At 40.6% G+C, this 12,847-nt stretch overlaps 1 protein-coding gene and 1 long non-coding RNA gene across 2 annotated transcripts in view; one reads left to right on the top strand and one right to left on the bottom strand.

Annotated features, from left to right (window-relative positions):
- Nucleotides 1–12,847, top strand: part of LOC117267652 (uncharacterized) — a 31,302-nt gene that overhangs the window by 13,938 nt on the left and 4,517 nt on the right. The gene's annotated exons all lie outside the window — the stretch shown is intronic.
- Nucleotides 7,180–12,766, bottom strand: otx2b (orthodenticle homeobox 2b). Its single transcript, XM_033643672.2, has 4 exons — nucleotides 12,484–12,766; nucleotides 10,093–10,301; nucleotides 9,375–9,526; nucleotides 7,180–8,744 (listed from the first exon to the last, which is right to left on the bottom strand). The coding sequence occupies exons 2-4, from the start codon at nucleotides 10,187–10,189 to the stop codon at nucleotides 8,121–8,123; spliced, it is 873 nt and encodes a 290-aa protein (XP_033499563.1). The 5' UTR covers nucleotides 10,190–10,301; nucleotides 12,484–12,766; the 3' UTR covers nucleotides 7,180–8,120.

Here is a 12,847-nt window from a genome sequence, read left to right as displayed (position 1 = left end):
AAATATACTAGATGTGGCCTGCCATACAATATTGGTTAATCAAGCTAGATCACTTTGCATTTTTCCATTCACTACACGATGGCAGGACTAGCATCCAGTTTGTAGACAGGCAACAAGTAGGTACTATGCATGCATAACGAATCTGTCTTCATGAACAGATGGTAAACAAACAAAGAAAGGAGCGTAAAGTCGACAGTGATGGCCACCGCTTTTAGAGGTGGTGAAAAATTTGAATACTTTTTCAGTGGGAAATGAAACCGTTGCATTTGTCTCATTTGTGTTGAATTTTTTTTTAATAACCCATATGATGTGAGAAGCAGCTGCACATTATCTAATCTGGCCCCCATTCAGAAAAGTTTTGACACCCTTGATCAAAGGGATACTTCGCTGATTTTCAACCAGGTTTGTATAATAAAAAAGTGGGTAGTATGTGTAAATGAAATGCGGTAACTTACCTCCATCTTACCAGCAACCATGCTTATCTCTCAGCTTGAATTTTCGCTGGCTCTAGGGCTTGTGGTACTTATCAAATATGCACCAAGATTCTGTCACTGCGTTGCCGATTTTTTGCTAAAATGTTTTCAGAAACATATTTTAGTGTACTGTTTAGCTGTAATTCAAGATCATTTGTCACCAGCCAGCTGCCATTTTGTTTTCTGGCTAAGCTTGCATTACCTCACCCATCAACGCGAGCATTTATTGGTCCAGTGCAGTGCAGTGCAGTGCATTCTGGTAGTTGTAGGTTTTCTGCATCTTGAGCTCTTGAGCAAATACCACCGCCACAAAGGGTCAGTTCAATGCCTGGACCCTGCAGCCATCATTATATTTATGCTTTTCCTGCTATTACATGTAAAAATGTCCTATATCCATTCCTCTGCATCTGTCCCTGGTCCATACTGCAGGCATATTCACACTGGGGTTTAAGTTCAGTATTTACATTGTGCGTTCACACTAGAAAAGTGACTACCTGTATTCAGTGTTGTCAATATACGTGCTAAGTTGGCTTGATTTTTGAGTTTAGAGTTGTTTCTGTGCTGCTGGTGCAAAAGTGTCTCAGTTTTGTGGCTGCCGTGTTCCTCGAAGTTGAACTATGTTTCGAACTTATACGACAGAAACGCCTGCTTTCATGTATTCAAGGCACGTTGGATGAAGGCATACACTTGCAGGCCGTGAATTCAAAAGGCTTAGCTTCTGTGCGATGACACCCTGAAACAGTTCATTGATGTATAACACTCAATGAAATATTGAAATAAGCAAAGAAGAGATTCTGCCTTTGGGCTGATTTGCCTTTCCTCCCTCTCTGCACTGCAGTCGAACTAACTGTCCATCTAGGGGGGGCTCTAATCTGTTTGATGCAGCTAATTAATTTTTGGTTCCTCCTATAGGCCCACTGTCTCGCAAGAGAATAGTATTTGCAGGAGATTAAGAGATAGAGTGTTTGTTAGAAAGGTGTAAATTATCAGTGAGGCCTCATCACGTTCACCTATGTTAATTGTTATAATGAGGAGTCTCGTGGGCGCAGCGGCCTGGTGAGGAGGAGAGAAGTGGGTCTTTCACAGGTAACTACAGTATCATGTGGCTCTGCAGAGACATTGGGACCCCGTGTACTTATATAGTGTGAACATGCTAAAGAAAAATTAAACATTGTTGTGGCAGGTAACAGTGAATTACACAGTGAAATCTTTGCTTTTATGAATTAACTCATTGACACTGCTGAATTCACGGGGCCAGGGATTAATGTGAAATGAGTAAATTGTATTATTGCACTTACGTCTCCTCTTTTGAGATGCACTGTAGCTGTTTTTGATATACCGTGTAGCCTGTGGTGAGAACACTGGCAGAATGGAGAGAAATTGGCTCCGTTCACCATGAAGTCATTAAATTTGTAAGCTATTTGTGATCAAAAGGTGTGTTTGAGGCCATTAACTATGGAGTTTGATCATGGCTTACATGCAATGTCAAATGTCAGTTGTTCCTGCTATTTCCCCCCAATTTAAGTTGAAAGTACGTGTTAAGCCAGAGGAGAATATCAAAAGCTTACTATGTAAATGTTGTTAAATACCACGACTGAAGTTTATTATATACTGTATTGTTTCTGACTCACATTTGATGCCCAGAATCCTCACTTTGCTTCAACTCTGTGGGTTTTCAAGTGGGATTACAGTGGGATACGTCCGTCAGTGCTTTGGCTCGGACCACACGCCCTGATTGTATACATTTTATGGGCTAAACCATGCAGAAATATTTTGAATGTGGGCGTTTATTCTTGACCTTGGAAACAGCAGCTTCAAAAAATATATATCTGTACATAAGGTCCAGCTTACTTGTTGCTTCCGGAGCTTTCAGCCACGACTTGTGACCTCCTGTCCAACTGAATTTGGGGGGAACTGGCATCTTCATGACGTCTTCCATCCACTGAGCAAGGCTGTGAGATGTGGTTGAAAATTTTAAAATTGCTTTTTTGTACTGTCAGGAATAGTTTCTTTCCCCACATATTGTCATTGCAGAAATAACCTTTTTTGTTTTTAAAGGTTGAGGGAATTGATTCATCTTTAACCACTGCATTGCATATGGCAGAAGTGTTTTCTCATATTGCAGCTTCACATGCCACAATAGGAGCTGTTCTTTGCTTTGAAGCTTAACGTGGTTTCGTTTAATACTGAGTGGCCGAATTGTCTGTTTGAACTCTATAGGCCTTGAGCATTATTAATGACCATTAGTCATCAGTTAGGGGCGATTATACTTGTAATATTTCAGCACTTTACACTTTACTACCCCGCTGTGTGTGGGACGTCGCCATTAGGACGAGGCATAATCCACTATGAAAATATTTCCATTTGTCTCGTAAGGAGATTTTTATTAATGGTCAGCGAATATTTAATCCAAGGAGTTTGAAAGACCTGCGAGCTTAGCGTGCATTACCACTAAATTTCAACATTTTAATATGTTGGTTCCGTCACCAAGAACAATGTGGTCATCCAACATAAATATACAGACTATATCTGTAACTTTGTTTTAACATTTGTGAACAAATAAGTTGATTTATTCTGAAAATCAAGAGTAAATCATTCAGCAAAAATGTCCTTCATTGCTAACTAGGTGAGCTTTAACTAACTAGGTATTAACTCGACCCCATAAGCATAGTAATAATGTGTTTTTTAACATATGCTGAGATCTGGTAATCTTCTTATGGGTTTGATTTTTTTTTTCCTGCGCTCCTGAATAGCTTAACAAAATATGCCTCAGTAATGGATGGTTGTATCCTCATCCATCGCCCTCCTCCCTCCTACTATAACTTGAAATAGGCCATCAAGTGGCTAATGAACTGATAAGCCCTCTGTGTCCTGTGGGGCTTATGAACATCATAAGCCAAATGTTTAGGCATATTTGGTGAGACCATTTTTTGAAAGAGCACTTATGTGGGCAAAGGACCCTGCTGAAAAAAAAAATAGCCCCTACAGCTGCAACAGTGTGAGAGTAAATGGCTGCAGGTTATGGAAGGAAACAGTGAAATATTTAGAGTATTTTTGATTTATCTCATGTAGAAAGAATGTGTGGCCCTTTGCTTCATCAGACCTCCAGCTAGTCATGCTGCTAGTATCATTATCAGTTTTGGATCTCTGTAAATCCACGGATTTGTGTGAGCAGTCTGAGAAATTAAAATAACATGCTTTTTACTGCGCTTACTTCAAATCTCTTTAGACTTCATTTTTTAAAACATCTAAATCTGTTATTATGTAGGCTATACAAAACCCTTTTAATTTAATCTTTGACAAGATTATCAAATTCATTGATGATGTCACAAACTTAAATAATTTCAGAAAATGTCGACTAAGCCTGGATAAGCACTTTCAAGGGGATACTGCTGGATTAGCTTAAAAAATATTATTTATTTTTGTTTTTTTTATATATATTAGTTGTTGGCATATTTTCCCACATCATTATTTTGTTGCTTTAATTTTTATTTCCATTACAACGTCTAGCAAGAAATACACATGCACATCATGCACCCTACCATGCAGGCTATCAAACAAGTTGGAAGATCTAAAAGCAGTGTGTTAATTTGAGTCTAAACGACTGTGATTTTTTGTGTTGTTTTAATTTAGAGCCATAAATTAATTTGTATAATTTTAATAAACTGCTTCACATTTCTGCAGTTTTTATAATCTCTTTATCTCTTTTATTTTCAATAATAAATTATAAATAAATTAGTTGTTTTTTGCCTTTCCATCTCCAATACTTACACTTTATATCCACTGAAAATTCCAGCAAAATTAAACCGTAGTTTGACTTAGATTCCTTGGTTTAAGGGGAAAACACTTGCAGATTTTTGCAGGAAAAACCTTGACAGAGTGCTGCTGTCATGATCACCCCATTTTGACTATGATAGCCTGGTTGATTCCTTTTGATATATTATAAATAAGATCGCATGTTCAACCTGCTCTCATATCATTTTCACAACTGATGATCAGACCACATACTCGGTGCATAATCCCCCCGTCCCCCTCCTGCAGGCTCTGCGGCCTTTAACCACCAACTTCTGAACAGGCCGAGCGGAGGATGACTCGTGTTTGTGACCGACCGGACAGCATCCAGGCCGGGGGGACGAGGGGACAAGGGGCGCTGTGCAGCCCGCTGTTAGACAGAAAACCAAGAGGGATTAATGCAGCGTCTGTTGGTCCCATATGCTCCTTAGCGCTGCTTTGGTCTTGATTAAAACTCATTGTATGTATGAAGCATTGTGGAGGCCGGATGTCTAATCCTCCTCATGACTTGTGCACTTTGAAGGCTCCAAGGTTACAATAACAAGCGGGGTGCAGCCTTTGTGTTGCAGCTGATATTGGATGTATCGGTGCAGGCATTGATTAGGGCCAAGAGTGCAGTGTTGAGCGTGGAAATTTGAAGTGGCACGGACTGTGAATCTTTGTGTTACATCTGTAAGGGCCTTACGTATATCCTTTAATAGTGACTTGAACTTTACGCATGATTGTGGAATGTTTTTTCTTCTTTTGGTGCAACTTTTCTCTTGAGTCTTCACTTGATGCATCTCTAGACCTTAGAAACAGGGGTTTTCTCTGCAGCTGACATTTAAAAGTGACCCCGCAGCCTGCAACACTTTTTTTTGTCTCTTTTGCTCGAGCAGTCTGGATGGAGGAGTTGTTGACACTGAGAGGAGACGCGTCTCATGAATATTCAGGCTTCTGTCAGCCCAGCCCTATTGTTTCCAAGTTCAATTGTTGCATTGTTTTCTCGCCATAACGATGCATATGCATGCTGCTATACTTGGCGTTGTTTATTGTGGCGATGTTATAATCGATTATGGAATATTATAACGCCTAAAATCAGCCTGTGTGATAAATTAAAAAAAGAAAAAAGGCACCAGCAGGACACATTATAAACAGCTATTTCTGCTTCACCCTTGAATAAGTTATGGATACGGGCTATTGTGTAATTAAGTCTTTCAAAAGTACAACACACACACACACACACACACACACACACACACACACACACACACACACACACCTATTTTTCTGTCCACGCAGGAGTGGAATCAAAGTAGCTCTTCTCTCTTTAACGCTTCGATTATTTCAAGCAACGCTTTTAATTAGTGTGCTCCTTTAGCGGAGACTCCAATGAAAGAGAGATTATTGGCAATGTCAAGGATGCTAATTGAATGTTGGACTTCTAACAATTAGCCCACTGCAGAGCCATGTCGACTCATTACAGATCCCATAGCCGCTCTGACTTTATTGTCTCCTGTCGTCAAGCTGACAGTAATGTTGGACTGAAGAGTTGGAGCCATAAGAAAAGTAAATACAAACAAACCCGCTTCTTTTTAAAATAAGCATCCTTAACCTTCTGACTCCTCAGATTTATTTGGAGCAGCTGCAACCTCTCTGCAGTGGAGTTGGAGAACAACTTATTTACCGTCACGAGCAGTGTGCAAATAAACCCATTCACCTTGTGCAGCATATAGGTGAAAAAGTTATAATCCTGTATGAAGCATTTCAGAGTTATCTGCACACTTTAGAGCCCCTATAATAATTTTACAGGAATATTATGGCGAGTTTTTTCTTGAGTTCGGGTTCAAAAGCGCACAGTGTTGCTTTAAGCAGTAACTTTAGAGGTTTCAGTGCCGAGTTTCTGCAGGTTTATCCTTTGGATGACTTTTTAAAATGCACATATTTGTAGAAATGATCATCTATACTGCCAACTACCTAAAAATCAGAAAAAAGAATATCTGAAGTGATTTTTAGTTCGTTTTTGTACTTTGTTGCTGTAATATCCCTCAGGATTTAAAGCTTCTCCTTCCGAGGCCTACACAAGATGTAATTAAAGCAAAGTGATGCAGCTTCCTGATAGATTAATGACATGTTTACGTTTTTCCCTGTTAGATGAAATATTCGGCTTCATATTAGAGCGCACATTTGGGGATCAGGCATGTAAACCCATGCGGTGGGCTTTGAATGGGACCACTGCTGCCCCTGCGCCCCAGAGAAACCCCCGCCGGCAAAATATTGGGATTAACATTTCTTGGAGGCCGGGATTAAACACTGCTTTCTCTAACCGCACACTCTCTTTGCTGAGAATTGAACCACCGGAAACTAGGAAGGGAAAAACAAATTAATTTTTTGTTTGTCTAATTCGATTATTTTTCGTTAACAGACCTGTAGCAGATTTTTGGATACGTCTTCCCATATTACCGTGTTCTTATACAATACAGTAGGTACCAGCAATGTGATTAAAATCCATATTATGTTAATACTGATAATATCACATATGCTGGAGTAACTAATTATGCATTAGGAAGTATGGGAAGTTGTTGGCCCAATTAATATATGCGTAAAACTGCAGTCCACTTTTAAAAAAAACCCTTGTTCTCAGTGGATTTTTTATTTTTATTTTCCCCAAATATTAAGTCATTTTTTTAAGATGCACCTATCTAAAGTTAAAATTATTATTTTAGTTTTAGTTGGTCTTTTTTTCTTTTCTCCCATTATTAAATTTTAATTTTAGTGTTTAAGAATATTTCTGTAGTGGAAAATGATGCACCTGTAGTTTTGCACACACTGCCTGTCACTTTGTTCATTCTCCATTTTGTCTCCCCACCAACACACTCTCACACACACTTGCACGCACGCGCACGCACACACAGATCGTTCCTTAATGAAAGAATAAGCTCACAGGACCTTTATTCATGTCTTTTCAGCGGTGAGGTCACACCATCTTTGGAGCCAGTAAAGGATCCACAATCACCGTGTGTTGAGATCAATGAAGGGGAGCAAGTGTGGAGCTCTCAGCAGCCGAGAGTCATTTCCAGTATGGCTAACTCTTGATTATTACTACCATGTGCTTGGAAAGTCTCGTCTCTCTTTGTGATGCGCGGCTCGTGTGAACCATTCGGCATCTTTACGTTGTTCCAAAAAAGTTAGAAATCTATTAAAATCACAGCAGAGAGTCTGATGCGAGGGGGGCTCACAAATTGCATACAATACAACAGATCACAGTTTCGAAGGCTAGCACAGATAAAAAAAACACATATGTACCATTTATATAAGACACACACTGATTGTCTCTTAGAAACTACATATTGATTCCTTATAAACACTTTTTTTTTCTTAAATAAAGTAGTGCATCCATGTCCACACACCGTCCTCATGTCTCTTTGCCAGCAGGTCGGCAAAGTTGTGTAAGAAGCTTAAAGGAGGTCTGTCCAGCCCGAGCACTTCACCAGGAGAATTAACTTGAGTTTTGTTCTTGGATAAACATTAGTTCCGTGGCTGTGGTGTACTTTTCTTTCGAGTCCACTCTGTGTTGGCCCTCAACAGGTGTTTTTTACGCATAGAGGCACACACTGACAGACATGGATGAGGGGCTACAACCTGTGAAAGAACGGGAACAAAAATCTCTTTGCCAGTGCTAAAATAAATTAAACCTCTCCTCTAGGAGGACCAAAGACCATCATGCCAAAATAACCGGAGGCCCCTGAGAGCCCTGCCTCGCCGAGCCCGGCTCACATTTTAACCAGTCCGATGTGTTTTTATTGAGGGATGGCAGCGCCGTGTCTGATGTGATCGTCACTGTTTGTGCACTTTTTTGGCAGCTGATTGCTCTGTTCACAGGACCTGGAATTTCCACGAAGAAGTTTGATCCTTATAATCCAAGCAATCTGCATTGAAGTTCAGCTTCCACGACGCCGCTTGGTCCTTATAATCCAAGCAGTCTGCTGTGGAGTTGAAGCCCAGGCCGGACGTCCCGTAGCCCTGGGTGGAGAGGGACGCCGGGGACTGGTTCAGATGGCTTGTGACCGCGTTTGTGCTCATCGGACTGAGAGTTGAGCCAGGGCCTGACAACTGGTGGTGCATGGGAGCGAGGTAAGAGCCGCAGTCCATGCCGCCAAAGTAGGACGTCGAGCCGGCGTAGCTCTGGCTGTAGCCCGAGGCCTGGGTGTAAGTCATGGGGTAGGACCTCTGCATGCAGGAGGAGGAGGTAGACAGGGGGTCTGAGAGCGGAGAGATGGACGCCGGGCTCCAGATGGACACTGGGGCGGTGGTGGTTGAGATGGCGGGGACGGTGGTGGTGCTGGTGGGGGGCGTGAACTGGCCGCTGGCCCCGCTCTCTGAGCTCACTTCTCTGGTTGGGGAACTTTTCTTTTTGGCAGGTCGCACCTTGTTCTGGCCTCCGTTCTGCTGCTGCTGCTGCTGCTGGCGACACTTTGCCCGCCGGTTCTTAAACCAAACCTGGAAGAGTCACACAGTGGTACATGTGATTGTCGAGATTCCCCTAATTACAGTGCAAATAAAACCCAAACTCTAAGAAAATATAGACCCATAACACAAGGCTAATTTTTTCCCCAGTGCAAATAACATCCAATTTTTGTTAATCCATATGGAAAAAAGACAGATTTATTTATTCATTCGATTCCAGTTTAAATCAAGATGTTTCTACTTGTTCCTCAAGCCAGGTTTTTTTTCTAGTGGACTGATCGGCCTCATTTCATTGCTCAAATTCTCGTAATAGGGATCTACCGTTAAGTGGAATTATCTCACCCCACTGGCAGAAAGTTTTCCACTTGATTTAAGGAAGACAAAATGCTAAGCTTTAGATATAGCCTACTGTCAGTCACGGGGGGAGATGAGTTTTTTCCTGCAGATATCAATTTTTTTTAACAGTTTCAGTCGAGCCCCCCCCCCCCCCCCATGAGATTGAGGACATACACTATTTGTTATTTAATCATTCAAATGTGTTTGACACAAAGCCCCACTTTAGCTTTGGTGTCTCGCAAAATAACAGCCATTTTTTTTTCCATGACTAAAATATTTATCCATATCGATCAGTTTCCAAATATGGCAGCTGTTCTGTTAACTCACCTGTACCCGGGACTCAGGTAGGTTGATTTTTAGCGCCACCTCTTCGCGCATGAATATGTCCGGGTACCGAGTTTTGGCGAACAACGCCTCCAAAACGTCGAGCTGTGCGCGCGTAAAAGTAGTCCTCTCTCGCCTCTGCTTCCGTGGCGTTGCTGCAAGTGAAAGAGAAATGGAAATCAAATAAGATATTTCATATATATATGGAAAAAAATTAAAGCAAGTAAAAAGATCAAAAGCCATCAAAGGCAGTTCGGTAAATGAACAGATTATTTTTTTTGTTTGCGTAATTACGCACGAGTCCCGTGAGGCTTAAACGCCGGTGGCAAATTGCGCTTAAATGTTCCAGAAATGTGATTCAGTTTGAGAAAAAAATCAAAGCAATTTTCTCGTAATTAATCCAAAAAGCATTTCTAAAAATAAAATCACACTAGAGGAGACTTCAGTTCCCTCCAAGTTGAGTGCGTTTGCGCATAAAGTTTGGTAAAAAAAAAAAAAAAAAAGTATTTTTAATTTGTTTGATTTCCGTAGAAATTAATATCACTCATTTGTCTTGTATCTCCCACAATTTAAAAGTCATTATCAGATTTAGAAGTTTTGAAATTGGCCCTGATTACACACTGTAACATTGCCAGCCAATTAAGTTTGTAGCCCCAAGCCATTAATGTTCTTTTAATACTCCTTATTTATTCTTCAAAAAAAAAAAAAAATTATAACCCACCTGGATAGCCCACTGATGGATGCAAAAGGTCCATTCCGGAAGTAGTTAAGCTGAGGCCATTGACTGTGTAAGGTGGTTGCTTTAGATACGACATCATGCTAATGTTTGTCTGTGGGCTGAAGTTGGAGAAAATTTTGAAAAATGGATGGAGCTCCCGATATGTACTTGGTGTCCTCTGCTCGCCGTGTGGTCCGTGTTACACCGGGCACCTGTTCAAACAAACAAATAAATAAATAAATAAAAACCGGAAAAGGACAAGAGGAGAAGACACCAAATGAAGATGCACATGTGAAGAGATATTGTTTTCGCCAAATAAGACCTCTCTCCAAAACGCACGGCGCTTTGTAAAAAGCACCAACCACATCTCCAGCTGTCCTCATCTCTACAACCCCCCCCACCCCCTCCCACAGACAAAAAGCAGTACACCGGCACTATTATTGCAACAAGTCTCTTAAAAGTTAAATTGAAGACACTTCTTTCTGTGTATCAAGTAAGATAACATTAAAAGTAGGAGTGTTAAGCTGCCCAGGAAATTTAAATAAAACTCAAACAGAACAACAAGTTAACTTCATTTGCTTTTCTTTGGCTTTATTTTATCCTGTTTGGCTCTGTATTTTATATAAAGTTTATTTATAAATTTAAACTGAAATTCAGTGGCATGTGAAAGAAGAAGCTGAGCTGATGTTATGGAAATGAATTATATAAACCACGTACAGTCAACAGAAACAATCAGCATCAATATAAGATGGCAAACCTTTTAAATAATCTTCTCGGTCTTTAAAAATCCTAAATAAAAGTGGCGTCTATACTCCTTATTTATATGAAGATTGGTGTGAATTTTCAAGACAATTTAAAGTGAATTTTATTATTATTATTATTTTAATTTTACTTGATGCAGAGAAGGCTTAATTCAGACAGAGAGGAAGTGCGTCCATATTGAACACGTAATTGCTGCAGTAGTTTAAACACACATTAATGTGCTGTGTGATGTTGATTGGTAAATGTATGATTGCTGTCACTTCAACTTCAGTGACCCTCACCCGTTATCCCCACTGCGCGTCTTGATTAGTTGCATTTTTTTTCAATATCCAACGGTTTTAACCCCCTCATCCCAATCTGTCACACTTAAAACACACCCGTCTACCAGTTGCACACACCCGCTCAATAATAATCACCCTGTCCAAGAATTAATTATGATAAATGTTCTTTTTTTTCTTCCTCTGTTGATGAATTAACGAGATAATCCGAGTGGCATTTTAAGTGGAGCTGCAGTTTGGTATCAACGCAGTCCAAAGTGCTTCAGGGCTCCTTAAAATGATGCTGCAAATCAGCAGCCGGTGGTGAAATGTAATCATATTATATTTTTCATCCAGACGTGAATAATTATCAGCACTTTGCAGAGACATATAACCACAGAGAGGACGTGTAACTCTTATAAATATTTATTCAATGGAGCCAAACTCCACATTTACGCGCATACGCACAATCTGTCACCAGATCCTCGAAAACACGTATATGAAAAGTGACGTGTTGGTTTATTGTCCTCTAAATGATCCGTCTCTGGAGGCAAGAGACAAGTAAGGCCCCGAAACATTTTCTCAAGAGCAGGCCTAAATGTTCTTTCTTCCTCTGCAGCTTTCAGCCTCACCCCCTCTACTTTTATCCATTTTTTGTCTTGCGTAATTTCGCCTGTAAATCCATGTGGAGGACAAGTCTCCAGCATGAAGTGATTTAGGCTTTAAGCTGAAACTTCACTCCCTGACTGTGGACTCGGTGTTCTCGGTGTAGCAGCACAGGCTTCAGCCAGCGAGAGTGTGAGATTTATAAAATACAAGCTCCATGAATCTCATCATAATTTTAAAAAAGGGCAATTATGATAACAGGAGAGCTTTCATTTGGGTTTGGATCTGTCTTTGTTTCCATTATAGCAGAGACTATCATGATGCATCCTCATCAGTTTGGTGCCATAATTATCTCTGTGTGCGTTTACATCATTTACGTGGTTAAAATGTATGTTGGTGTAAAAAGGGTTTGGTGAGCACATACACTTACTGTCTCTGCTCAAATAAAAAAAAAGGCTGAGTTAAAGAGGGTTTAGCCTTCATCTGCAGCCTAAAGCCTCCTCAGTGGCATTTCTCTCTGCTTCTTCGTTGCTTTTATTTAAGCAGGAGTTCTGTTGAATCACTGTTTTCCATCTTTTATAGAAAATGTATTTGTGGGCCTTTAAACGTGGGTTTATAACCGGGGTGATTTTCTGTAAGCTATTTTTTTTTACTTCTTTTACTCTATTGTGATTCCTTAATTCGATATAGGCTTGTAATAATATGAATATTGATCGTAACAATGACGATATTTTTTAATTATACTAGTAGTAATAAAAGTCAAACATACCCTGGTATCGACGGCTGTAAAGTTCTTTGTCTACTTGGTGTCCTCCAGCAGAAATAACCAAACTCAGAGCAGATAAACGGCGTCCTGGCGGATAAAAAAACACAAAACCAAGCAGAGGCAGGAGCAGCCGTCTTCCTCTTCTTCCTCAGTGGCACAACAACAGCGCGGATAAAAGTTAAACGTGGAGCGGCTGCATCAGGTTTTGGAGCGGTGCGACAGCGGCGGAGTGATGGAGGAGGCTGCATGTACGCCTTTAGCATTTGTTGGTGTGTTGTGAGTGAAGTGGTTTGAGTTGGATTTTGTACAGACTGCCAGCCAATAGGAGCCGCAGGACTGAGCTGAGGTCTGTCTCTGTCTCCGTCTC

The sequence above is a fragment of the Epinephelus lanceolatus genome, chromosome 15, assembly GCF_041903045.1.
Source record: "Epinephelus lanceolatus isolate andai-2023 chromosome 15, ASM4190304v1, whole genome shotgun sequence".
Classification (NCBI taxonomy): domain Eukaryota; kingdom Metazoa; phylum Chordata; class Actinopteri; order Perciformes; family Serranidae; genus Epinephelus; species Epinephelus lanceolatus.
Note: the sequence above shows the minus strand (reverse complement) of the source record. Positions and strands in the feature narration are given on the sequence as shown.